Genomic DNA, 24,355 nt, shown 5'->3' on the forward strand with positions numbered 1-24,355 from the left:
ACAGGTATCACAACATTCATAAAATATCTTAAGTTATTGAATAACACAAAAATGCTTTTATACATGCCAAATTAAAAAATACAGTCAAGCGATGCACATTAGAGTTACTGGTGCACTTTGAGCCACCTAATAAATGTCTGAGTGTTGCACCCTTTTGGGTTTTTTGGTGGACGAAGGCAAAAATGCTTTCTGGTGACAGACAATACAACACTTCAGCTCTGCATCTGTCCACACCCCATTTTTTAGACCAACATGCCCAGAGTGCAAGTGGCATCAGGACCTACAGGATGTGCCTGATGGAAATTAGAGGATCGGCCCTAAATTCATGAAAGCATGCTAATAACTACACACACCGGTTCTTTATTAGGTACACCTTGCTAGTACTGGGTTGGACACACTTTTGCCTTTAGAACTGCCTTAAGGCTTTGTGGCATAGATTCAACAAGGTGTTGTAAACAGTCTTCAGAGATGTTGGTCCACACTGACATGATAACATCACACTGTCGCCCATTCAACCAGTCTAACCATTCTCTCTGATATCAAGAAGGCATTTTCATCCACACAACTGCACTCACTGAATATCTTTATTTGGGAATGATTCTCTGTAATCCAGAGATGGTTGTGTGTGAAACTCCCCAGCAGATCAGCAGTTACCAGTCATCTGACACCAACAACCATCCACATTCAGAGTCATTTAAATTGTCTTTCTTCCCCATTTGGTGCTCAGTTTGAACATCAGCAAGTTGTCTTCAAGCCTAGATGCCTAAATGCAGGCACTTGCTGCCATGTGATTGACTGATTAACTATTTGTGTTAACAAGCAATTGAAAAAGTGTACCTAATAAAGTGGCTGGTCACTCATACCATTTATACCAGCATTTCTGTTTTGCTATATTATATACATTATATGTTGTTGTTCAATGACTTAAAAAAATGGTATAAAATATTAACTTATTAAATACCAAAAATTTGGGTCAAGGCTCTCCATGTCGTCTGACACAGTGAAGACAATTTTTGGTTCATTTGTAAGCAACATTCATCATTTCTCTTAAGTTTTAGACCGAACAGATTAAATAATAAGAAACAGTTTAATTTGCAAAGATAAACAGGTGGATGTCATAAACCTGATCATGTGGAGCCGCACTGACACAGGAACTTACTTTGTTGTCTCTTTAATGTTCCCCAGGTGTGTGAATTGCTTGGAGTAAGTCAAGCATTTCTACAGGAAAAAAAAAACAAAAACAAAAAAGAATCACCGCATCTGAAAGAATGTTTGTTTGTAATGCTGTTTTCAAACAGCATTTTGCAGAGTCAGTAACAGCATCAGAATTCATTCTGCAACTTCTAAATTACCATCAACCTGAAATTTAAGATTCATGAGAATGGAACATTTCCTGAATTAGATGGCAAGTCGAAGATGTTCTGACAAAGTAGATCTATCCATCAGGTTGGATGGGGAGCGTCGGTGCACAGCCATTTTCAGATCTCTCCAGAGGTGTTCAATCAGATTCAGGTCTGGGCTCTGGCTGGGCCACTCAAGGACATTCACAGAGTTGTCCTGAAGCCACTCCTTTGATTTTGGCTGTGTGCTTAGGGTCATTGTCCTGCTGAAAGATGAACCGTCGCCCCAGTCTGAGGTTAAGAGTGCTCTGGAGCAGATTTTCATCCAGGATGTCTCTGTATAATGCTGCACTCATCTTTCCCTCAATCTTGAAAAGTCTTCCAGCTGTGCTGCTGAAAAATATCCCACCACCATGCTTCACTGTAGGGATGGTGCCTGGTTTCCTCCAAACATGATGCCTGGCATTCACACCAAAGAGTTCAATCTTTGTCTCATCAGAATAGAGAATTTTGTTTCTCGTGATCTGAGAGTCCTTCAGGTGCCTTTTGGCAAACTCCAGGCGAGCTGCCACCTGCTTTTTATTAAGGAGTGGCTTCTGTCTGGCCACTCTACCATACAGGCCTGATTGGTGGATTGCTGCAGAGATGGTTGTCCTTCTGGAAGGTTCTATTTTCTCCACAGAGGAATGCTGGAGCTCTGACAGAGTGACCATCTGGTTCTTGATCACCTCCCTGACTAAGGGCCCTGTCCCACTGGCGTTTAGGAGGATTTGCGCATGAAATGAGGAGACAAAAGCTGAGCGTCCGCAACAAAGGTGGGTGGAAATGACAAATGTCCCGGGGTGGATCAGCGAATACATGAGGAAGAAAAGCGGCTATAACAGGGAACAGAAGCGAAGGCGAACGCGGAGGCGCCCCCAGGAGGGGCACAGCGCCGTGATGCACTCACTCCATCCTTGCCCACTCTGTCTGCATGCGCGACATACCATTTGCGACCGTGATGTGGCCGTGCTGGGCACGCGTCATATCTGTTTTGCACGCTGTCCCGGTCCGCCGCCAAGCCACGCCAACCCGTCGGTTGCGGATATCAGCGGATGACAGGGGATATGTGGCGCGTTGGTTGTGTATGTCCTGCGTATGTCTTCAGTATGTGTTCAGGCAGTGATGCGGATCTCATCCGCAGCAGGATTTTTGAGCCACTCAAAAATCCTGGCTGCGGACATGCGTGCCTCTGCGGATGATCACGGACGTGTTCGGATGGCCGCCGACTCATACAGGAATGTTACACGGTTATTGCGGTTGTTTGGCAGATGTAGGCCACTTTTGTGCGCATTCCATCCGCAAATCCTCCTAAACAACAGTGGGACAGGGCCCTAAGGCCCGTCTCCCCTGTTCGCTCAGTTTAGACAGGCGGCCAGCTCTAGGAAGAGTCCTGGTGGATCTGAACTTCTTCCATTTACGGATGATGGAAGTCACTGTGCTCACTGGGACTTTCAAGGCAGCAGCATGTTTCTGTACCCTTCCCCAGATTTTGTGCTTCAAGACAATCCTGTCTCAGAGGTCTACAGACATCAATTTCTATTTAATCTGCATCCACCACTAGATGGCGGATGCAGCCTGTGAACTGATGCCAGCAGCCGCCATCTTGGTTTGTGTTACTGTACGTCATCAGTCATTAGATTAAACAGAAATCAATGATGCGCTAACTTAAACTTGGGTTAAAGTGATCTGAAAATGCAGTTTTGTGCAGTGTTCAGGTGCTGCGTCAAGCTGACAGAGGAGTATCAGCTGGTTAAATAAAGGTTAAATCAATAAAAAATAAATAATGATAAACTGTGGAGTGAGCTTTCATAAGTGTGTATTATATATAACTGATGCGGCGAAAATGACTAAAATTGGTGAATAAAGGTTAGAAAATTATTTATTTTTTATCTCTATCTGTATTTTGTAAAGTAGTGACTTCAGTTTTACTGCCTGAATGTTTGTCGTGATAAATATTGGACCATTCGTTTAGCAATCCAATTAGAAGTTCACTTTCATAAGGCTCAATTTATCCCTTTATAATTAGCTTCGAGTTTTTTCTTCACATCAGGTTTTTCATTCCTGAGATATTCTGTAAGAGCAAATTCATAAAATGGAAATGTCTTTTGTCTCATTTGGTGGGTCAACTTGGTCCAGAAATGATTGAGTAATCATACTTTCACCCTGGCTGGCGTGACTATTTCATTTTATTTATAATATTTGATATTTTCGCTGAGAAGTGTAAAATTGGCACTGCGGGTGGGTTAAAAACAGTCTTTAATATTCATATCTTTAATATGATGCGAGTGTGTGAAGCTCTTACTTTCACCCCTGATTATTTCTCATCTTTAACTTAACTTTATAATGAATTTAATTAAGGATCAGACTAGTATCTCGTGTCGTGGCAGACATAGTGTGTTTGATGGTATTAGTTTCTATCTGGACTGGGACTAAAATTCATTCAATCATATAAATAGTCTGATTCTCTTCTGTATTTGCTGACAAACAGTGGGCTGTACAAATGTGGGACTGAGTTTGAATAAATGTAACAGCACAGAAAATGCAGATTTATGGTGAAACTCTCTGAAAACATTGATCATGCCACAATGATTTCCATTTATGTCTAGTTGTTGGACGCTAACCAAGATGGTGGCGCTCTGGCAACAGCCAGCGAATGAGCGGATCGGCTCGGTCCTCCATCTAGTGAGTAAATAGAAATTGATGTCTACAGACAATTCCTTTGACTTCATGTTTGGCTTGTGCTCTCACTGTCAACTGTGGGACCTTATATGTAGACAGGTGTGTATCTTTCCAAATCATTTCCAATCAATTGAATATACCCCAGGTGGACTCCAATGAAGCTGTAGAAGCATCTCAAAGATGATCAGTGAAAACAGGATGCACCTGAGTTCAGTCTTGAGCTTCAGGGCAAAGGCTGTGAAAACTTATAATGTGATTTCTTCTGGGGGTTTTTTAATAAATTTGCAAAAATCCTAAAAATCACATTGTCACTATAGGGTGTTGTGTGTAGAATTTTGAGGAAAAAATTAATTTCATCCATTTTGGAAGAAGGCTGTAGTTTAACAAAATATGGAAAAGTAAAGCGCTGTGAATACTTTTCGGATGCACTGTAAAACAAGCTGGTTCCATAAAGTCATCTGCAAAAGTAGCTAATAAAGATTTTGCTTCTTATAAACCTAAACAATCACCATGACACTTATTTGAGAAAGGTATTAAGAAACTGTAGGAGCGAAATGTGAGTGGAAAGTGACCACATACCTCTTGCTGCTCTTTGAGCATCTTAGCCAGTTGTGTGTAAACCTGCTCAGCTCTCTCAGACAGCTGCACGTCACTGTGGTGCACCAGGATGAAGTCCTCATCTTCATCACCAGGGGGTGACGGCACCTGCGACACAGACAAGGTCAGTTTAAAAAAAAAAAAAAAGTTAAAACTGTCTTTGAAAACTCTGGCAGTGAAACACAAATAAAGTGTCCACCGTACAATACAACAAGCTGCAGTGCTCTTGTAAATTAGACTTTAATAATAACACCTATTTAAAAAACTTTTTTCCATACTTTGTGAAAATAATGTCTGGCATTAAGCAGGGTCAGAAAACATCATCATGAAACAATTATCATCATAACCACTAGGGTGGTTCAAAAAAATAAAAGTTGGAAATCCATTACTCTCACCCCTTCATTTTATGATGCTTTGGGGAAAAAAGAAAGCCTGCCAATATTTTTGCCATACATTAATATTTAGAGGTAGCACATCATAGCTGAAGGTTGTAAATATATCAATTATCGCTGCCCAAGTGCCCGTGCAATAGGTTATCCATTATCCAGTATCTAATCACATCACTTATAAAGAGGATAGAAGTTAACCACCTGAGTGTAACTAAAGTATAATTTTATATTCAATTTAAAACTATACCTGGGTTTAAATATTTCTCACACACAACATACTTTCAAAATGTTATTTTAGGCTACAAGCTGAAAATTTTGCTTCAATTCACAGCTTCTTTTCTTTCAGATCTTTGGTGATGGTGAATCTAACATGAGATAAATGTAAAAAGAGACACTTGCTGACTTAACATGCTTAACCATTAACTGGAAACTTCAGTAAAACATGTCAGCTACTAGAAGTAGAACATTTGTATACCTTATTGGTTCCACCGACTGAAATAAAGGGAAACAAATTGCCCTCAAATGGGCAAATACTCAAGGTATTTTTCTTCAAACACACTGATTTGAAGAAAACTGTCCATGATGCTGCTGTGACCTCTATAGACATGGCAATTCCTTTTGGGGAGACAGCTAGAATCCCACTGAGGGCAAAGCAGCATCTGATCACAAAGTTAGAAAAGGTGTTCGGAAAATGGAAAACATTGAAAAAGACCAAGAATCGCAATACAGACAAGCAGAAGAAAGATGAAACAGTGTTTTGTGAATCTTTGGAGGACTTGTTTGACATGGCACATCAGGATGTCCTAACAATGATAAAGTCTGAAGATGACAGACAGTTCCTACTTGCTCAGCGAGAGAAAGGTAGAGGATGCATGACAGGCATAGATAAAATACATACTGCCAAAGAACAAAGAGCAGAACAAAGGAAAGCTGCAGAAGCAAAATACAAAGAGATACTGGAGGAGCCTGGACCATCTAATGTCTCACTACCTGACACTGTCTCCAGCCAGAGTGAAGAGAACACAGAAAGTCCAGATGAAGAATTTGTTATGCCAGTGCCACAAAAAGCCAGTAAAATTAAAGCTGTTGTAACACCAGGACTTGCAGCAGTATTGGATAGGACCAAAACAACAGACAGAAGTGCCACCTATATTCTGACTGAAACGGCAGCAAGTCTTGGTCATGATGCAAGCAACTTAAATATCATTATCATGTAAAGGATGTTCTCTTATGTTACACAGCTGTATAATTGGTTCTTGTGCTGATTCATACATTTTTGAATATTAAGTACTGCAAGGCATAAAGAATATTATTGTTTGGAGCTAGATCAAAATATATGTGGAAATATATAAAGCATAGACTTATTTAAATTTATCAATAATGAAACAGTATTTCATCAATAAAATGAAAATGCAATGTTTGATTGTTACAAAATCGTCGCTACCCCAGTATGTAGGTATTGTAGGAGCATGATACATGTACGAGAAGAACTGCATCTCACAATTCATGTTTTAGTGTTAACTATTTTATGGGATATGAAAAGATTTGATTTTCCAATGTATTGCCATAATTTCTGTCCTGACATATCAATATTAAACTGACAGAAATAATTTGGAAATATCTGGAAATGACCATACTATATGACAAAGTTATTGCGAGCAAAATCTTTAAAGGCTGTGTGCTACCAGTAAAAATTATTAGAGTTTTATGAAATTGTACAAGATGTGTTTTTATGTTAGGTATAACAAATTTAGAGGGTGAGACGAAGTTTTTTGAAAAAAAAGTTTGACCATTTTTATGGACCACCCTAATAACCACAATATTATAAAAGATCAACAAGCTGAGAATTATATTACTGTGGACCTCTATTGTGCTAATAATAGTGTAATGCGCCTGGAAAACGCCACGAGTCATATGTTGTATATTAAAAACACTATAAATATGTTGAAATGTTAGATAAATATGTATGTGTTTTTGGTGTGAAAGAGATGGGTCCAGGTTTTAGTTGGAAGCTGTGTTTGGTGATGGAGTTGTCATGGAGCAGAGCGGCTTCTGACCTTGCTGATGTCCACAGCCTTGCCACTGCGCGCTGCCTCAATCATGGGATCAAAGCCCTTGGCGGTTCGGAGGAACAACTTGGCCTGCTCCATGTCATTTTTCTGCTTGGCCTGCAGAGCTGCCTTCATGTACTGCTTCCTGCGGCCCTCCAGGAATCCCAACTCCTTACCCGCTGCAGGATGACAGATCATGGGAAGGAATAACCCGAAATAAAATGTAAATTAAACTTGCAGTAAACACAAACTGACAGAGATTAATAACTAGAAGTGGTAGAAGTCATACAATTAGCAAAAAGGTGATATTACAAACAATAGGCAAGATGATGTCATTGTTGTATTCACGTTTGATGAACCATCTTCCCACTTTAACACTGCTGATGGTTTTGGGGAAACCACAGTGGAGCGGTATAAATCCTGACTATGCCATTTAGTGCAATGCATCTGACAGAAAACTGTGTTTCTGACACAGACTTAACTAGTGCAGTCCCATAGGAAGTTTGTATTCCTATAGAAAAACTGGGGAGCTTAGCTAGGATTTTTTCATGGATGGTCATATGAGGCTGTGTTTGAAAGCGGGATGTACAAAGAGGTTGTACTTACTCTACAAAGTTTAAACAGACAAAGTGTACGTTTGTTGAAACATGGTTGACAATGAGATACAAAGACACACGCAAATACTTATTTTAAGAAAAAGTATGACATTCATCCAATACGGTCAGACTAATGTTACAATGTTAATGAAAATAAAGGTTTCAAAATAAAGGTTTTGAAAATTAATCACAAAAATTTCATAATAAAGGATATGCATATTATTGTGCCATGCACAAGCCATATCTGAAAGCTGAGGTCAATCTGACAGTCAGAGAGATATTCGAGCCACACACACACACACGTTTTTTGCTTTATAGATAGATTTTCAGCTCCGTGAAGAAAGTGTAAGAATGTCTCCACTAACAGCTAAGATGTGATCTGAAGTTACAGCCTGATATTTTAAGACAGGATGTACAATGACTAACAGTTCCTCACAGGGTGTTATGCAAGATTTGCACAAAAAAAGAGGAGAAAACAAATCACACCACAACTGAACCATCTATTTTGAAAACGTATGTGACATTTGTGGAGGAGATTCAATCAAACTTTCTAGTCCCTGCAATAATCACACAGCCTGATTTTACCTATTCAACAGAGAGCAGCAACTTCTTCAGCAGAACTGTGACATCCTCTTGTGTAGGGAGTAGAGGAGAGGATCTAATCAGTAAAATAACCCACTGATGTGATCGGCAGGAATGAAAACCTACCCCTTCCTTGTGCCTTTATGCAGTGGTGGCAGAGTTCTGGCAGTTATGAGTGTACGAGGTCTGTCCAAAAAGTATCGGACCTTTTTATTTTTTGCAAAAACCATATGGATTTGAATCACGTGTGATTGCATCAGCCAAGCTTGAACCTTTGTGCGCATGTGAGTTTTTTCACGCCTGTCGGTTGCGTCATTCGCCTGTGAGCAGGCTTTGTGTGAGCAGGGTCCACCCCTCTCGTCGGATTTTTATTGTGAATAAAATGTCTGACGATTTGGAGCTTGCTGCATCAAATTTTTCCAGAAACTGTGAGAGCCCTCCAGCTGGACACCATTCGAAAAATTTAGATGGCTTTCAGCGACGATTTTATGGGGATTACACAGATTAAGGAGTGCTCCAGCCGGTTTAAAGACTGCCCACAGCATCTGAGAGCGCAGCGCGCTCCGAGCGCCGATCGACAGGCTCACACCCCGCTCAAACAACCAGATCATTTCCAACGTGAAGGCTTTGTTGATCCGGGACGTCGTCTAACTTTCACAAAAAGGCAGAAGGCGTGTACATCAGCACTTTTTCGGCACATTGTACTGTTACAGGAGTTTTTTTCATGGAAAGAGAAGCGGCGGATTGCGCCACCATGCCGCTCATGGCGCGGGACAAAACCACCTCCGTGTTGGTCTCACAGGACGGCTTTCAGACGGCTTCCGGTTGCTTTTCAGTCGTGTGAGTATCCGAGAAATTGTGGATGAGCCTGGACATGCCCCAACATGTCCTGTGAGGCTTCATCACGGTGATGCTTTGCGCCATGCGGCTCCGCCGCAAGCGTGGAGTTCCTCCGCACGTCTGTCTCAATGTGCCGAAAAAGTGCTGATGGCCACGTCTTCCGCAATTCCTGTGCTAGTCAGACGACATACTGGATCAAGACAGCGGTCCAGTTTAGAAATGAACGGCACATTCCACCGTTACAGGAGTTTTTGTCATGGAAAGAGGAGCGGAAGAACTAGTTCTTTCGGTCATGACACAACACTCATGACCATAGGTGAGAGTAGTAACAAAGACTGACCAGTAGCTCGAGAGTTTCGCCTTTTGGGTCAGCTCCCTTTTCGTCACAACAGTACGGCAGAGCGAATGCAATACCGCCCCTGCTGCGCCGATTCTCCGGCCAAACTCACGCTCCATCGTCCCCTCACTCATGAACAAGACCCCGAGGTACTTGAATTCCTTCACTTGGGGCAAGGCCGTATTCCCTACCCGGAGTAGGCAATACATCGGTTTCCTGCTGAAAACCATGGCCTCAGATTTAGAGGTGCTGATCCTCATCCCAGCTGCTTCACACTCGACTACAAACCGATCCAGTGAGCGTTGGAGGTCACTGGCCGATAAACCCAACAGGACCACATCATCTGCAAAAAGCAGTGATGAGACCCGGGCCCACCAAACCGGAAACCCTCCTCCCCCCAACTACGCCTTGAAATAAATTCATGCAAACCTTCTGGTTAGAGGATTAGTGATTAAACTAACTTTTTGAATAACTGTGCCCATGGCACAGTTATTGCCTTTATGCAAACCAGTCTGAGAGCACTGCCTTTTCAAAGAGCTGTGAAGTAAAAGGTCTGTTCTGCAGATGGTTCTTTTGGGGGCGAACCTGTTGGTGAGAGATCTTTGCTGATGGATTTCCTGTCATCTGAAGAAGATGGAGACTTTTTTACTCCTTGAGTTTTGGTGGAAGCATCTAACAGGGGCTTTTTTGGCTCATCGGGAACAGGAGGCTTAGTCTGCAACAGCTGGAAAAATAAATAAATAATATTCATTTAATTTATAAACATTTTACATTAAAATCTCAACGTGCTACACACACAAATAAAATAAATAAATAAATAAAAACCCCTCAAAGATATAATAAAAAAGACTCCATGGACAAACAAGGCAGACGCAATGTGGCCCGGCACAGAGGAAGCCTGGGGCCCCCGTCTGGAGCCAGACCTGGAGGTAGAGCCCATCAGCAAACACCTGGTGGCTGGGCATGCCACTGAGTCCAGCTGGGCTCAGCCCAAAAAGGCAACGTGGACTTCCATCTCCACCCTTTAGGCTCACCACCTGCAGAGGGAACCGCTGGGGTTGGGCACTGGTGGTTAAGTAGGTTGCATTTGTATTCAATGCAGAGGTAAACTGGAAGCCAGTGAAGTGTCCTGAGGGTTGGCATGATGTGCTCACATCTCCACACCCTCCTCAGGATCCTGGCTGCACTGATTTGGATCCCGGTGAGGAGTGCATTACAATAGTCCAGCGTGGAGGAGACAAAGGCATGGACCAGCTTTTCAGCATCACAGAAATGGTAAATGGACTGCATTTATATAGCGCTTTTCCATCTGCATCAGAAGCTCAAAGCGCTTTACAATAATGCCTCACATTCACCCCGATGTCAGGGTGCTGCCAATCAAGGCACTCACTATACACCGGGAGGAATTACGGGATTAAGGACCTTACCCAAGGGCCCTTGGTAATTTTCTGGTCCTCAAGCCCAACGCTTAACCACTAGACCATCACCTCCCCCAAACAGAGGGAAAGGGAGAGGTGAAGTATGGCTGTGTTCCTGAGATGGAAGAATGCAATTTTACAGAGGTGTTGGAGGTGTGTATCAAATGACAAGTGAGGGTCAGACCTGACCCCTACATTTGTAACACAGGAGGAAAGGATGGTTTGACCAAAAAAAAAAAATACAGTTAATGGGGAGGAATGGAGCCAGTGGGGGGCACCGATTAAAAAAGAGAAGAGAAGCGTTGACATCAATACATGTTGTCATGATCACATCATAATGCAAACAGTCTTCATCAAAAGAAGATCAAGTGTGATAGCTCACCTCTTCTTCTTTTGTCACATCATCATTATCATCTTCATCCGCTATTTCAGCAGCATCAGTAGAGACAAGCTTATTGGCCGTCTCCAGAGCAGCAACCAATCCCTGCTCAGCTCCAGTGGCTTTCTGTCCAGGGATTGGGGGAAAGCCTGTAACGTAAAGTAAGTCCGTGGAAATACAGAACCGGAAACTTAAAAGTAAATCTACTAATATGCAGCCAAATGTACACTGGAAATTATAATCTCACCAGGAGGAACAGGGAGCTCCTCAAAGTTGACAGCTTTTCCTGCTTTGTGAACTCGGATTGCACTCTGGTATTGCTGCAGGAGAGACAATTAATGTTTTTGAAACAGCTGCACCTCCTATAATCTCAATAACTAAATTCTATTCTATTTTAGGGATGCAACATGTTTTTGAAGCTGTGGATGAAACAAATATTTTTAAAGCATATGGTGATAAAATTACCCTGTTTTAGCAAATGTAAAGACATTATTTAATCTAAATATTTTGTGTAGAATGCCTTTTTTTTTTTTTTTTTGTTTTTTTTTTTTTTTTTTTTTTTTAAATGGTCAAATGATTGCTGCTGTATTTTTCCTTTTTCTGAACCAAAACTAACCTACAAATCACATGTAAAATACATCACTTTGCAGTAAGGTGCCAATTTCTATTAATTCTACCTGTATCAGCTGATGAATAAAACAAAATGCTGTGGCTGTTTGTATGAGTTCAGTTATGAAAATTACCAGGAGAAGATGAAACATTTACCTTGGCGATGCGGTCGTGCATTCGAGCCTTGCGGTCATCTCCGCTGGCTTTGGCCTGAGTGGAAGCCTCCACGTATTTGGCTCGTCTCTGCTCGAGAGCCTCCAGCACATCCTTGGGGGCAGATGGGACAGTGGAGGCTGAAAGAGTGACAGATCATCACACAAGTGTTTTAAATTATAATTCGTAAGACTGATTTTAAGATTTTACAAATTCCAAAATCAGCGTTATTAAAAATTATAATGTGGTGCTATAATTTTGGGCATTTCATACATTTTCAGCTCCACTGCTAATATGATAACTGATGCAGATTAATCACAAATGAACATGAGGCTTTCATAGTAAGGAACTTGAAGAGTACATTATGATTTTGCCTCTGAGAATTAGCTTGCTGATGACTGTTCCTACAGGTCATTTAAGGACATGATAATGCACATTAAGTTAGAAATATTATTACTACCTGGAGCTGCTGCAATCGGTTGTTTCTGTGTGTTTTGCTCAGAGGAATCCTCCTTTACTGGCCCAGAACTTCCTTCTGCAACAAAATTTAAATCATTTTTAAAATACCTTCTATGGAAATCAAGTAAATGTAACTGATTTGACACACATATTGATAAAATTAAATATATACAGTCAAGAAAAAAAAGTTTGAAGAAGCATATGTAAACTTACTTAGGTTGTCCCCCCACCAAAATGTAACATGACATATCAGCAGCATGTTAATGTTACCTTGTGCTGGAGATGGAGGAAGGTCACTTAGATCAACAGCTTGTCCTTTCTCCAGAGCCTCAATCACTGCATCAAACCTCTGTGAGGGTGGGGGTGGGAGAAAGGGAGGAGAACACTCAAATACTGCGGTCTTTGTCATCTTCTATTTAGCTGTCATGCTTCATATGCTTATTGCAGGCAGAATGTTATTATTATTTACATGAAAGTTAAAAAAAGGATATTTCTGCAAAACCTAAAGTAACAAGTCCAGTGTTGCCACAGTTACTTTGAAAAGTTACTTTATTAGTTACTTTATACAGTTACTTTATTAGCAGCTGCCGAATGTAACTAATAAAGTAGCTAGTAATCTAACTTGGTTATTTTTAAGACTGAGTACTCAGAAAAGCAACTATTATTTACTTTGCTGATTACACAATCTTAAGAGTAACCTAGTCAGATCTTATTAGTTACATAAAGTAACTAATTACATAACTGTATAAAGTAACTTTTCAAAGTAATAGAGAAGTTTGAATCTTCGACTGGACTGGGTTGCTTGACGTGAGGACGTTTCGCTTCAAATCACAGAAGCTTCCTCAGCTAAAATTCTTGCTCTGGTAGTCTGACTTCTGTCTTGACTCTTGTAGAGAAGAATAAACCAGAAGCCAACAAAAGCTGGAGTTTTTAACCTAACCAGACCCCTCCTACCGAGAGGCCAACTGCTATAGGCTAGTGACTAAACAATAGCTCTAATTAGCACCTATTGTGCTCTAGTTAGCACTCTCCTAATGATGGGATGGAAGCCTCCCCTGATGGCTCGCATGATGACTCTCCTGATGACGTGAATGACTCATTACCATGAACAAAAGCCTGAAACTGCTTTGACCTGAGTACCCCATTGTAAACAGGGGACAAAGCGTGTCTGAGACCCGCCCCCCGGTTAAGGCTGGGTTTCAACTGTTTTACAAAGAATGCTTCCTTGACACCTCTCTCAACCATTTCTTCTCTCTGGCTAAGATTTTAACTTCCTTGTCCTCAAACGTGTGGTTAGTGTCTTTCAGGTGGAGATGAACTGCAGACTGAGGTCCACTGGCGACCTCTCTGCAGTGCTGGTATAGCCTCTTGTTTAAAGGTTGCTTAGTCTCACCTATGTAGTGTTCATTACCTATGTAGTCTTCATTGGCTTCCTGTTAATTCTAGAATAGAATTTAAAATTCTTCTTCTTACTTATAAGGTTATGAATAATCAGGTCCCATCTTATCTTAGGGACCTCATAGTACCATATCACCCCAATAGAGTGCTTCGCTCTCAGACTGCAGGCTTACTTGTAGTTCCTAGGGTTTGTAAGAGTAGAATGGTAGGCAGAGCCTTCAGCTTTCAGGCTCCTCTCCTGTGGAACCAGCTCCCAATTCAGATCAGGGAGACAGACACCCTCTCTACTTTTAAGATTAGGCTTAAAACTTTCCTTTTTGCTAAAGCTTATAGTTAGGGCTGGATCAGGTGACCCTGAACCATCCCTTAGTTATGCTGCTATAGACTTAGACTGCTGGGGGTTCCCATGATGCACTGAGTGTTTCTTTCTCTTTTTGCTCTGTATGCACCACTCTGCATTTAATCATTAGTGATTGATCTCTGCTCCCCTCCACAGCATGTCTTTTTCCTGGTTCTCTCCCTCAGCCCCAACCAGTCCCAGCAGAAGACTGCCCCTCCCCGAGCCTGGTTCTGCTGGAGGTTTCTTCCTGTTAAAAGGGAGTTTTTCCTTCCCACTGTCGCCAAGTGCTTGCTCACAGGGGGTCGTTTTGACCGTTGGGGTTTTTCTGTAATTATTGTATGGCCTTGTCTTACAATATAAAGCGCCTTGGGGCAACTGTTTGTTGTGATTTGGCGCTATATAAATAAAATTGATTTGATTTGATTACAGTTTTCCTGACATCTGATATAATACACTACATTGCTCTGTTTGTAACTAGGGATCCTGTCCTTAGGGTGAACTAATTTCTGTCTCAAGGTGTTAACTGGTTTAAAATAAACTGGGATTTTGTGCTGTCTGAAGATCCTCTGTAGTTTTTCCCCTACTCCTGCTAAATAAGGGAGAGACACTCTTCTTCTTGTCTCCGTCTCCTGTCTATCTGGTCTCTCTGTTTTCTGGGACTTCTGCACTTTGTCCAGGGACCATCGTGGGTACCCACATACTGTGAGGGCTTTCCGTACAAGTTGTTGTTCTTTAGCCCTTCCCTCTGCAGTTGTGGGCACCTGTAGGGCTCTGTGTTGAAGAGTCCTGATCACTCCGAGCTTGTGTTCAAGGGGGTGGTTTGAGCCAAAGAGAAGATATTGGTCAGTGTGAGTGGGTTTTCTGTAAACCTCTGTCTGGAGCTGCCTGTTCTCTCCAATCGTGACATCACAGTCCAAGAAGGCTAAATGGTTGTTTCTGGCATCCTCACGTGTGAACTTGATATTGGAATCCACCGAATTGATGTGTTCTGTAAAGTCCTCGACCTCCTGTTGCTTGATTTTAACCCATGTGTCATCGACATATCTGAACCAGTGACTGGGAGAGATGCCCGTGAACGATGTCAAGGCTGTCTTCTCCACTCGCTCCATGTACAGATTGGCCACAATGGGGGATACCGGAGACCCCATCGCACAACCATGGATCTGCCTGTAGTAATTCCCCCTAAACAGGAAATACGTGGTGTTAAGACAGATCTCCAAGAGTTGGCAGATGTGGTCTGGTGTGAGTTTGGTCCTTTCAGGTAGAGACACATCCTCCAGCAGTCTCTGCCTCACAGCTGAGATGGCCTCAGCGGTGGGGATGCAGGTGAACAATGAAGTCACATCAAATGACACCATAGTTCCATCTGCCTCCAGCTGCAGGTCCTTGATCTTGTTCACAAAATCTTGTGTGTTCTCCACATGGTGGTCTGAGTTACCCACTAGAGCAGCCAAAATCCACTTGAGGTGCTTGGCCAAATTGTATGTGATGGAATCTGTGCTACTTACAATAGGCCTGAGTGGCACGTCCTGTTTGTGGATTTTGGGCAGTCCATAGATGCATGGAGTGGTGTCCCCCGGGTACAGTCTGTAGTATGTCTGCCTGTCGATGAGTCCCTCTTTCTCCAGGTTTTGGAGGCAGCTAATGATTTTCTTCTTATAGCCACTCGTGGGGTCTCTCTTCAGACGTTCGTATGTACTGGAGTCACTGAGCAAGTTGCTGATCTTGGCCTCGTAGTCTGATGTGTTCAGGACCACCGTGCATCTGCCTTTATCTGCTGGCAGGATAAGGATGCTTTGGTCCTTCTGCAGTGCTGCCAAAGCTTTCTGTTCTTCTCCTGTGATGTTGGACGGAGGAGGCTTAGCACTGTTAAGCACTGCTGTGACTCTTAGTCGGATGTCCCAGCTTCTGACTCTGACAAACTGTTGTGTTTAATGGCTGACTCTACTGCAGTGATGTAATCTACTGTCGGTATATGTTTAGGGGTCACTGAGAAATTTAGTCCTTTGGTGAGCACATCCTTTTCTGTCTGTGTAAGAACCCTGTCAGACAGATTCTTTACCCAATTTTCCCTGTTGTCACTAATTTGTCTGGGTGTATCTTTAAACCTACTCCCCCTGAAAGTACGCCTTTTCTGCACTAAAAGGTTGTGAAACTTCCTGATTTGCCGCTCCTTACTTTTTAAATGCTGAGCCATTTGAATTTTAACTATGAACTTTGTGATCTTATTATGGGCCTCTTCCCCCACTAAGGTTTCTAACCTTTTGTAAAGACTATCAAGATTATTTTGGAGGTCTAAAGCCTCGGTCCCACCGAGTGAAGGAGTGAAGAAGGAGCCACGCACCCTGTTTTTTTTGGTTTCGTGAGCTATCGTGGCATTATAGTGGCTCAGAGTGGCTCTTAGAGGCATTATCTTCAGTTAACGAGGCTCCTCTCTGAGCGTGGCGCTAATTTCAAGATGTTCAAAATTTAGCAACAACAGCGTGGCGCAGTTTGTGTTCGAGTTACTGCGACGGCTTAGAGGCATTTGCGTGGTGCTTACGAGTCTGCAAAAAGTCCATTATCTGTGCGCCTGGCACCTTCGCAGGACCTGAGAGGCTATTTTTGGAGCAGCTCCTCCTCTTGCGCACACAACTGCACCTGCTCTGTGCGCTGCACTCTATATATTTTGTAGTGGATTAATCATTTTCTGCCAAACCCTGGATGTTGAAAACACTTCTAATCACTTCTGGCATCACAGAGGACTGTTTCATCTGGACACTTTTTTTCCTCTCTTTCCTGCTCCATGTGGGATGTATTTTGAGCAGCTTAAGGTAATTATTTTTAATGTTTTTTATAGCTTGATAAAACAGTTCCTTGCTATAAAATTATGTCTGTATGTTGATGTCTGTTGTATGTAAAAGTATGTTGATTTAATATCTTGTTAATGGATCACTGTGTGTGCGCACTGAGGCAAGACCTGAGAGGCTATTTTTGGAGCGGGTCTCCTCTTTGCGCACCAAATTCCACCTGCTCTGTGCGCTGGACTCTATATAAAATAATTATTTTGTAGCGGATTAATCATTTTCTGTCAAACCTTGAATGCCGAAAATACCTGTAATCACTTCTGGAATTAACGTATCACATGAGCTCCACTGTTTGTGCGCACTGAGGCAGTAGTGACTCCTCATCACGCTTCAAACGAGCATTTAGGCAGAACGCCAGCTCACAAAAGAGTGATATTTCAGTCAATATTGGACGAACACAAAGTTAAAATTTGGGTGACTGCGTGAAAGTGGATGTGTGTTTAAAGCCATGGAAGATAATAACTCCAGTGGAGCAGCTAAGAGCAGGAGCTGTGCGGACAGACTTTGAAGACATAACACAAAGTTAAAAGTTGTATCATGGTGACTTGTAAGTTGCGGAAGAAATACAGAAATATATATATTGAAAATGATCCACAGGTGTATATAATAAAACGGCCACCTGATTCTGTATGCAGAATGGCACCGCGCGCAAAAGAGCGCTTTTGCAGAAATAAACAGACGAACACAAAGTCAAAAGTGGAATCACGTTGTAAAAAAATCACGTTGGAATCACGTTTTAACTGCGTTAAAAAAAAGAAAGAAGGGACATCTTTAAATGCTGCTGTGAACCTGTGAATTGAAAACCCACACTTTGAAGGGACCAGGTGTGGGAGGGCTGGAGATTTGGACCAAACTCATGCCTAAACGTGCGCCAACATGGTGTTATCATGGCGCTATCATAGCACTACGTGGCTTAGTGTGGCTGATGCGAGCCATTCGAGGCTGTAATGACAGGTCGGTCGTGGCTCACTAGAGGCTGCTACGTGGCATATGCGGGGTACAGAGAGGCACATAGTGGCACCTTCATAGTGGATACGTGTTAAGATGAAAACGTGGGTCATTCTTCAAATAATCACCCCACACCCATGTGTGGCTCCTTCTTCAGCCTTCATTATTCGGTAGGACCGAGGCTTAATATTTTAAAATGAAGCCTTCTAATTCTAAGACCCAAAATCCTCCTAAGGTAACTGTGCTGGACCTTTTCTGCTGTGAGGCCTGCTTCTAGTGCCTTTTGCTTCATGCATTTGGGAATAACATTGTTTTGTTTGCATCTTAGGTTAAATCTTAAGTGGTTTCTAAAGTTAGCTATCTTTTTAGCAGTCCTTTCCAGCTTACGTACCAGTGCCAGGGCATCATGCCCCACAGTTGGTCGCAATGTTTCTGTGTAGGCTTTCAGTTGTCCAGGTGGTTTCCATAGTAGAGAAGTTTGAATCTTCGACTGGACTGGGTTGCTTGACGTGAGGACGTTTCGCTTCAAATCACAGAAGCTTCCTCAGCTAAAATTCTTGCTCTGGTAGTCTGACTTCTGTCTTGACTCTTGTAGAGAAGAATAAACCAGAAGCCAACAAAAGCTGGAGTTTTTAACCTAACCAGACCCCTCCTACCGAGAGGCCGACTGCTATAGGCTAGTGACTAAACAATAGCTCTAATTAGCACCTATTGTGCTCTAGTTAGCACTCTCCTAATGATGGGATGGAAGCCTCCCCTGATGACTCCCTTGACGACTCTCTTGATGACGTGAATGACTCATTACCATGAACAAAAGACTGAAACTGCTTTGATCTGAGTACCCCATTGTAAACAGGGGACAAAGCGTGTCTGAGACCCGCCCCCCGGTTAAGGCTGGGTTTCAACTGTTTTACAAAGAATGCTTCCTTGACACCTCTCTCAAACCATTTCTTCTCTCTGGCTAAGATTTTAACTTCCTTGTCCTCAAACGTGTGGTTAGTGTCTTTCAGGTGGAGATGAACTGCAGACTGAGGTCCACTGGCGCCCTCTCTGCGGTGCTGGTATAGCCTCTTGTTTAAAGGTTGCTTAGTCTCACCTATGTAGTGTTCACTACAGTTTTCCTGACATCTGATATAATACACTACATTGCTCTGTTTGTAACTAGGGATCCTGTCCTTAGGGTGTGCAAAAGTGCAGAAGTCCCAGAAAACAAAGAGACCAGATAGACAGGAGACGGACACAAGAAGAAGAGGAGTGTCTCTCCCTTATTTAGCAGGAGTAGGGGAAAAACTACAGAGGATCTTCAGACAGCACAAAATCCCAGTTTACTTTAAACCGGTTAACACCTTGAGACAGAAATTAGTTCACCCTAAGGACAGGATCCCTAGTTACAAACAGAGCAATGTAGTGTATTATATCAGATGTCAGGAAAACTGTAGTGAACACTACATAGGTGAGACTAAGCAACCTTTAAACAAGAGGCTATACCAGCACCGCAGAGAGGGCGCCAGTGGACCTCAGTATGCAGTTCATCTCCACCTGAAAGACACTAACCACACGTTTGAGGACAAGGAAGTTAAAATCTTAGCCAGAGAGAAGAAATGGTTTGAGAGAGGTGTCAAGGAAGCATTCTTTGTAAAACAGTTGAAACCCAGCCTTAACCAGGGGACGGGTCTCAGACACGCTTTAGACACGCTTTAGAGCTATTGTTTTGTCACTAGCCTATAGCAGTCGGCCTCTCGGTAGGAGGGGTCTGGTTAGGTTAAAAACTGCAGCTTTTGTTGGCTTCTGGTTTATTCTTCTCTACAAGGGTCAAGACAGAAGTCAGACTACCAGAGCAAGAATTTTAGCTGAGGAAGCTTCTGTGATTTGAAGCGAAACGTCCTCACGTCAAGCAACCCAGTCCAGTCGAAGATTCAAACTTCTCTACTATGGAAACCACCTGGACAACTGAGAGCCTACACAGAAACTTTTCAAAGTAACTGTGGCAACACTGGTCAGCACATAGCTTTATGTTATGACGAATTTATGTTCCCCCTTTAGGTACACATATACAAAAGGTTTCATTTGTGATAACCCGTTAAACACAGCATCTACTGTTACCGCCGCTGTTCAGATGTCGCCTACATTCCGGCAACAGAAACCTGCTCTGTTACAAATTATATGAATGCTGCTTACAGTTCCAGCAAATACAAGGCTGTATTTATCTCTATTCAGCATGTAGTGATATATATACATAATCTGCAAAGAGAATACTGCTGAAAAGACACCGTTTGCTTGTAGCAAAACGTGCAAATCAACAGCTATAACATATGTTAAGAGAAAGGCGATATAGATTTGTCATGCTAACATAAAGAATAACCTCATGCAGGCTGCAATAATTAAAGCACAATTAAACATCTTATGCAATTAAATACACTGATGACATACTTTCCTCTACTAGTTACGTACTCATCACATTTCCAGTTATAATACCCCCCCCCCCCACACACACACACACCATTTTAAAACAAGACATTCTAGGACATGCAAGATCAGAGATTTGAAGTTATACTCTATGTAACACATCAGCTGTATGACCATTTTCACTGCACACAAACACAAGTCTTCAAGAACTTACTTTGCTCATCCTGTAGTAAAGCTTAGCTTGCTCCACATCGCCTTGCTTCTTGGCTCTGAGAGCTGCCAGCTTGTATTCTTTCTGCCTCTCAAGCAGCATTGTCTTCGTTGAGTCACTTACTGCAAATTCACACATGCACAAATTGCACATGACACAGTGAAAGCCTGCATTCATAGTCATTCAAAAGCCATTTGTTTAAACACGATAACCACTTCAACTTCCTTGTGACTTATTTCACATGACAGTGGGTCAGTGTTCTGCATGTATGACAAAATGAAGAATCTAACTAAAAGTAATAATATTAAAGTATTACTCTTTGCCAAGTTCGCCTGCTGTACCAAACAATTCAATATGCGACCAATGAAATCTAATTTGGAGCTAAATTATTCAACAAATTAATTTGGAATATGTAAGTTTCCCGCTTGCATTCACCACTCTTACTTTGTGTGCTAACCAGTTAAACTAACCAACTGTTGGACTGATATGTGTCAGACCAGCAGGTTCCTCCTTGTGCTCTTCTGAAGAGGGGGTGCCACTGTGACAGGGCGGGGCAGAGGAGGACATATGCTCCTCTTCCTGGCTGGGTTCAATGATTTCCGGTACAGCGGGTGACAACGTGGCTTCAGATTCCCCTGGGTGATCTGAAGGAGCAGGCTCAGAAGGCGAGGGTGCAGGTGGAGAAGGTCGGGGAGGAACAGGGGGACCAGAGGCCACACTGGGAGCTCCAGTGATGACAGGTGGGGGGATCTCTGCTTCGTTCACAGGCCGGCCTTTGTTCACAGCACCCAACATGGTCTCCAGGGTCTGCACAGAACAACAAATATGGTCATCTCTGTGTGCAGCGTGAAGATACATCACACAACCTCCTACAGTAATCTAAAAAAATAAATAAATACAAGTGGTCATGTTGTTTATTATATTACTCTGAAGAACACCAATTTTCAGCAGAAGTTCACTTCAAGGAAAATCCTGACCTCATCTGCACTACTAATTTATAAAACCAAACTGCACTATATTTCACAATGTTTAACATGAAGGGAGAGTCAGAGTGCAAAACCTGTGCCTAACATGCATGACGTGTGTTCATGCAAATTCATCCTTTAATGATTCAGTGATGCCATAATATATGGTTCTGTGTGGTCATTTTTGATCAATTATGCCCAAAATTTAATAATCTTATCCTTGAGTAACAGTCAACCTTTCCATCATGTTTAATCCAAAATTTACTTCCTTGAGTTTCACCTCTCAATGTCACCCCAGGACAAAAGGTCATGTGACCAACAGAAAGGTGATATGTGACCTCTAGGTGTATCTTTCATTAATTCATTCATTGAAATAGCCCTCTTAATGTCCCCTATACACAAGCACTGAGCCAAATTTATTGTTATTATTTTTGTTTTTTACCTTTGCTTGACTTTTAACTAATTTTTCTCAGTATCAAACCAATTACTGGACTGACCTTCAAACCTTCCAACCACATTTGGTCCAAAATGGATCAAAATTCTTTGCTAACTGACATACAGAACCGAAACACTACTGCTGCACGCAGGTGTAAAAATATTCTACATTGGAACGGTAAAATCCAATAATTTCTTGTAAATAATTTACCGCTTTGACACCGGTCTGGCTCACCTTCAGGCCTCTGTCATATCTCCGGGCTTTGGAGGTCTCCCCTGCAGTCTTGGCATTTTGTGAAGCCATTTTGTACATGACTATCCTTTCCTGTAGGGTTTGTTGGAGGCTGCCAGGGGCAGGATGAACTTTTGCATCCTTCCGCTTTGACAAAACAACAGACAGATGATTGGAAAGCAGCTTGTAAATCTGTTAGGTGATTAAATTACTCAGCATGCAGAACTGTGGTTGAAGCCGGATAGGGCTGGGCACAAAATAAAATATGGTGGGAGGAGGAGGGGAGTGACAACTGCCTTCAATTTCTGCATTCAAGTAAGAAAACATTCTATTTTGCATGTATCTTCAGCAATTAAAAAGAAAAACAGTAACAAAAACACCATGAATACAAAGCATACACTAATCTGCAAGTATGCATTCATCTCTAAACCTCTCTCTGGATGTATTGTTATATGTTCAGAAAATAAAATCGGTTTGATTAACAATGAAGAATATCCAGCCAATTTCAGAAACCATAAAAAATATGAAAGAATGGGATTGAACAGCTGTGTCTGGTTACCAGCGGTGACCTAATATGTAAATTTACCGGTGTTTTGTTAAGTATTGTTAATCTGAAGGCTAGTACGATTCGGCACATAGTGTACCTGTGGTGGTGCAGATTCTGGTGTTTCAGCTGGAGAAGATTCAGCAGTGGCAGAGGATGTGGGGAAACAATTTTCAGCCTCATCAGCCTCCCCATCACCCACTACTTCCTGCAGCTCTGCCTGATGAAGACAAATACAGCAACTGATCAACAGCCAGCTTCGACTGCTAAAGATCGAGGCTCAATGGAGATCGAGCATATGAGATTGAGACAGACTTTCTTTCAGCCACTTTCCTTTGGCTTTTGTCTGGTAAAAATCATGATTTGGTTTAATATTTTCAACAGAATAAGCCCATGCAAAAGGCCACAGATTTTCATTTAACTGACTACTCATCATAAAACTGATTTTAAGGTTCACAATAAGTAAACATTGCTTTTGTAGCATTTGAGTAAATTCAAAAGCCAAACAATTATCTCCTTGATCATCATCAGCTTTTTCACACCAGTGCAGTCAGCTGCTTGAAAGGCACTGAAAAGTTATCCCTGATCTGATAAACTAGCAAATTCCCACAGTAGAGTTTATTAAAGTCCACAATACCAATACATGACTCTCGTACTTTGTTGAACATTTTGTGAGAATTCTTCTTTTAGACAGGTAGCTCAGTGGGACAAGGAGTTGTGCTTATATGGAAACCTGGATTTGATTTCTGGTCAGGCTACCTCTCTGTGCCCTTCGACCAGATGCATAATCTGCATTATCCTAGTCCATCCAGCTGTAAATGTGTACTGGCCTTGACTGGGGAAGTAGCCTGTGTTGGACCTGATGGTGATCAGTTGCAATGGAAAGATGCACTATCTCACCCTTGCTGTCCACTCTTGCTCTGTTGAATTCTATGACCTTATGCCATGTAACATGATAACTAAGCGAGACAGTTGGTCTAAAATATTTCTTTTGTTGTAAACCCCATTAGCTCAACCAATGCGTTGCAGCACTTTTTACCAAAATTAAAGTAACTTTAATGTTTGACCACAATACAAACCAAAATTGGCATATGTCACCACGTTTGCAGTTTTTATTCCATAACTCTGTAAAGTTTGGCTGTAGACAGTACAAACTGTACCTTTTCAGAATCTTTATTATCAGTCAAATAATATGGTATACTTTTCAACATAGCTGGAGCATGTTTAAATTTTGACCCCTTTGTAATCCTTAACTGGCTCTACCCGGTTATAGCCGCTACTCTGGGAAGGTTATTTTACTTTTTGTAGGCCATGGTATGACAAGGTATGTCCTATACATGCAAGGACCACGGTCCTACGCACGGGCGGTAACAGATGAGAGCGGGGGGAGCCCAGTGAACAGGAGGTCAGCTCTGTGGAAAAACAGGTTGCTGATTTCCTCCTATCTAAAGGTATAGAAATGGATTTAAATAACATTGAAGCGTGCCACCCTCTGCCCCGGAGAAATGACGGTGATAAATGAACCGTCATCATGAGATTCATCAACAGAAAACACAAAA

The 24,355-nt window shown here is 42.1% G+C and overlaps 1 protein-coding gene across 1 annotated transcript in view; it reads right to left on the reverse strand.

The window, feature by feature from the left end:
- cc2d1b (coiled-coil and C2 domain containing 1B) overlaps positions 1-24,355 on the reverse strand; it is a 36,939-nt gene that overhangs the window by 6,322 nt on the left and 6,262 nt on the right. The window contains 13 exon segments of the mRNA XM_034183289.1: positions 1,160-1,218; positions 4,641-4,766; positions 7,105-7,277; positions 10,039-10,177; positions 11,254-11,399; positions 11,498-11,570; positions 12,016-12,152; positions 12,473-12,547; positions 12,742-12,820; positions 20,624-20,742; positions 21,091-21,427; positions 22,256-22,399; positions 22,897-23,016. Of these exon segments, the coding sequence (XP_034039180.1) occupies positions 1,160-1,218; positions 4,641-4,766; positions 7,105-7,277; positions 10,039-10,177; positions 11,254-11,399; positions 11,498-11,570; positions 12,016-12,152; positions 12,473-12,547; positions 12,742-12,820; positions 20,624-20,742; positions 21,091-21,427; positions 22,256-22,399; positions 22,897-23,016 (1,727 nt within the window).

Source organism: Thalassophryne amazonica, chromosome 12 (genome assembly GCF_902500255.1).
Source record: "Thalassophryne amazonica chromosome 12, fThaAma1.1, whole genome shotgun sequence".
NCBI lineage: Eukaryota > Metazoa > Chordata > Actinopteri > Batrachoidiformes > Batrachoididae > Thalassophryne > Thalassophryne amazonica.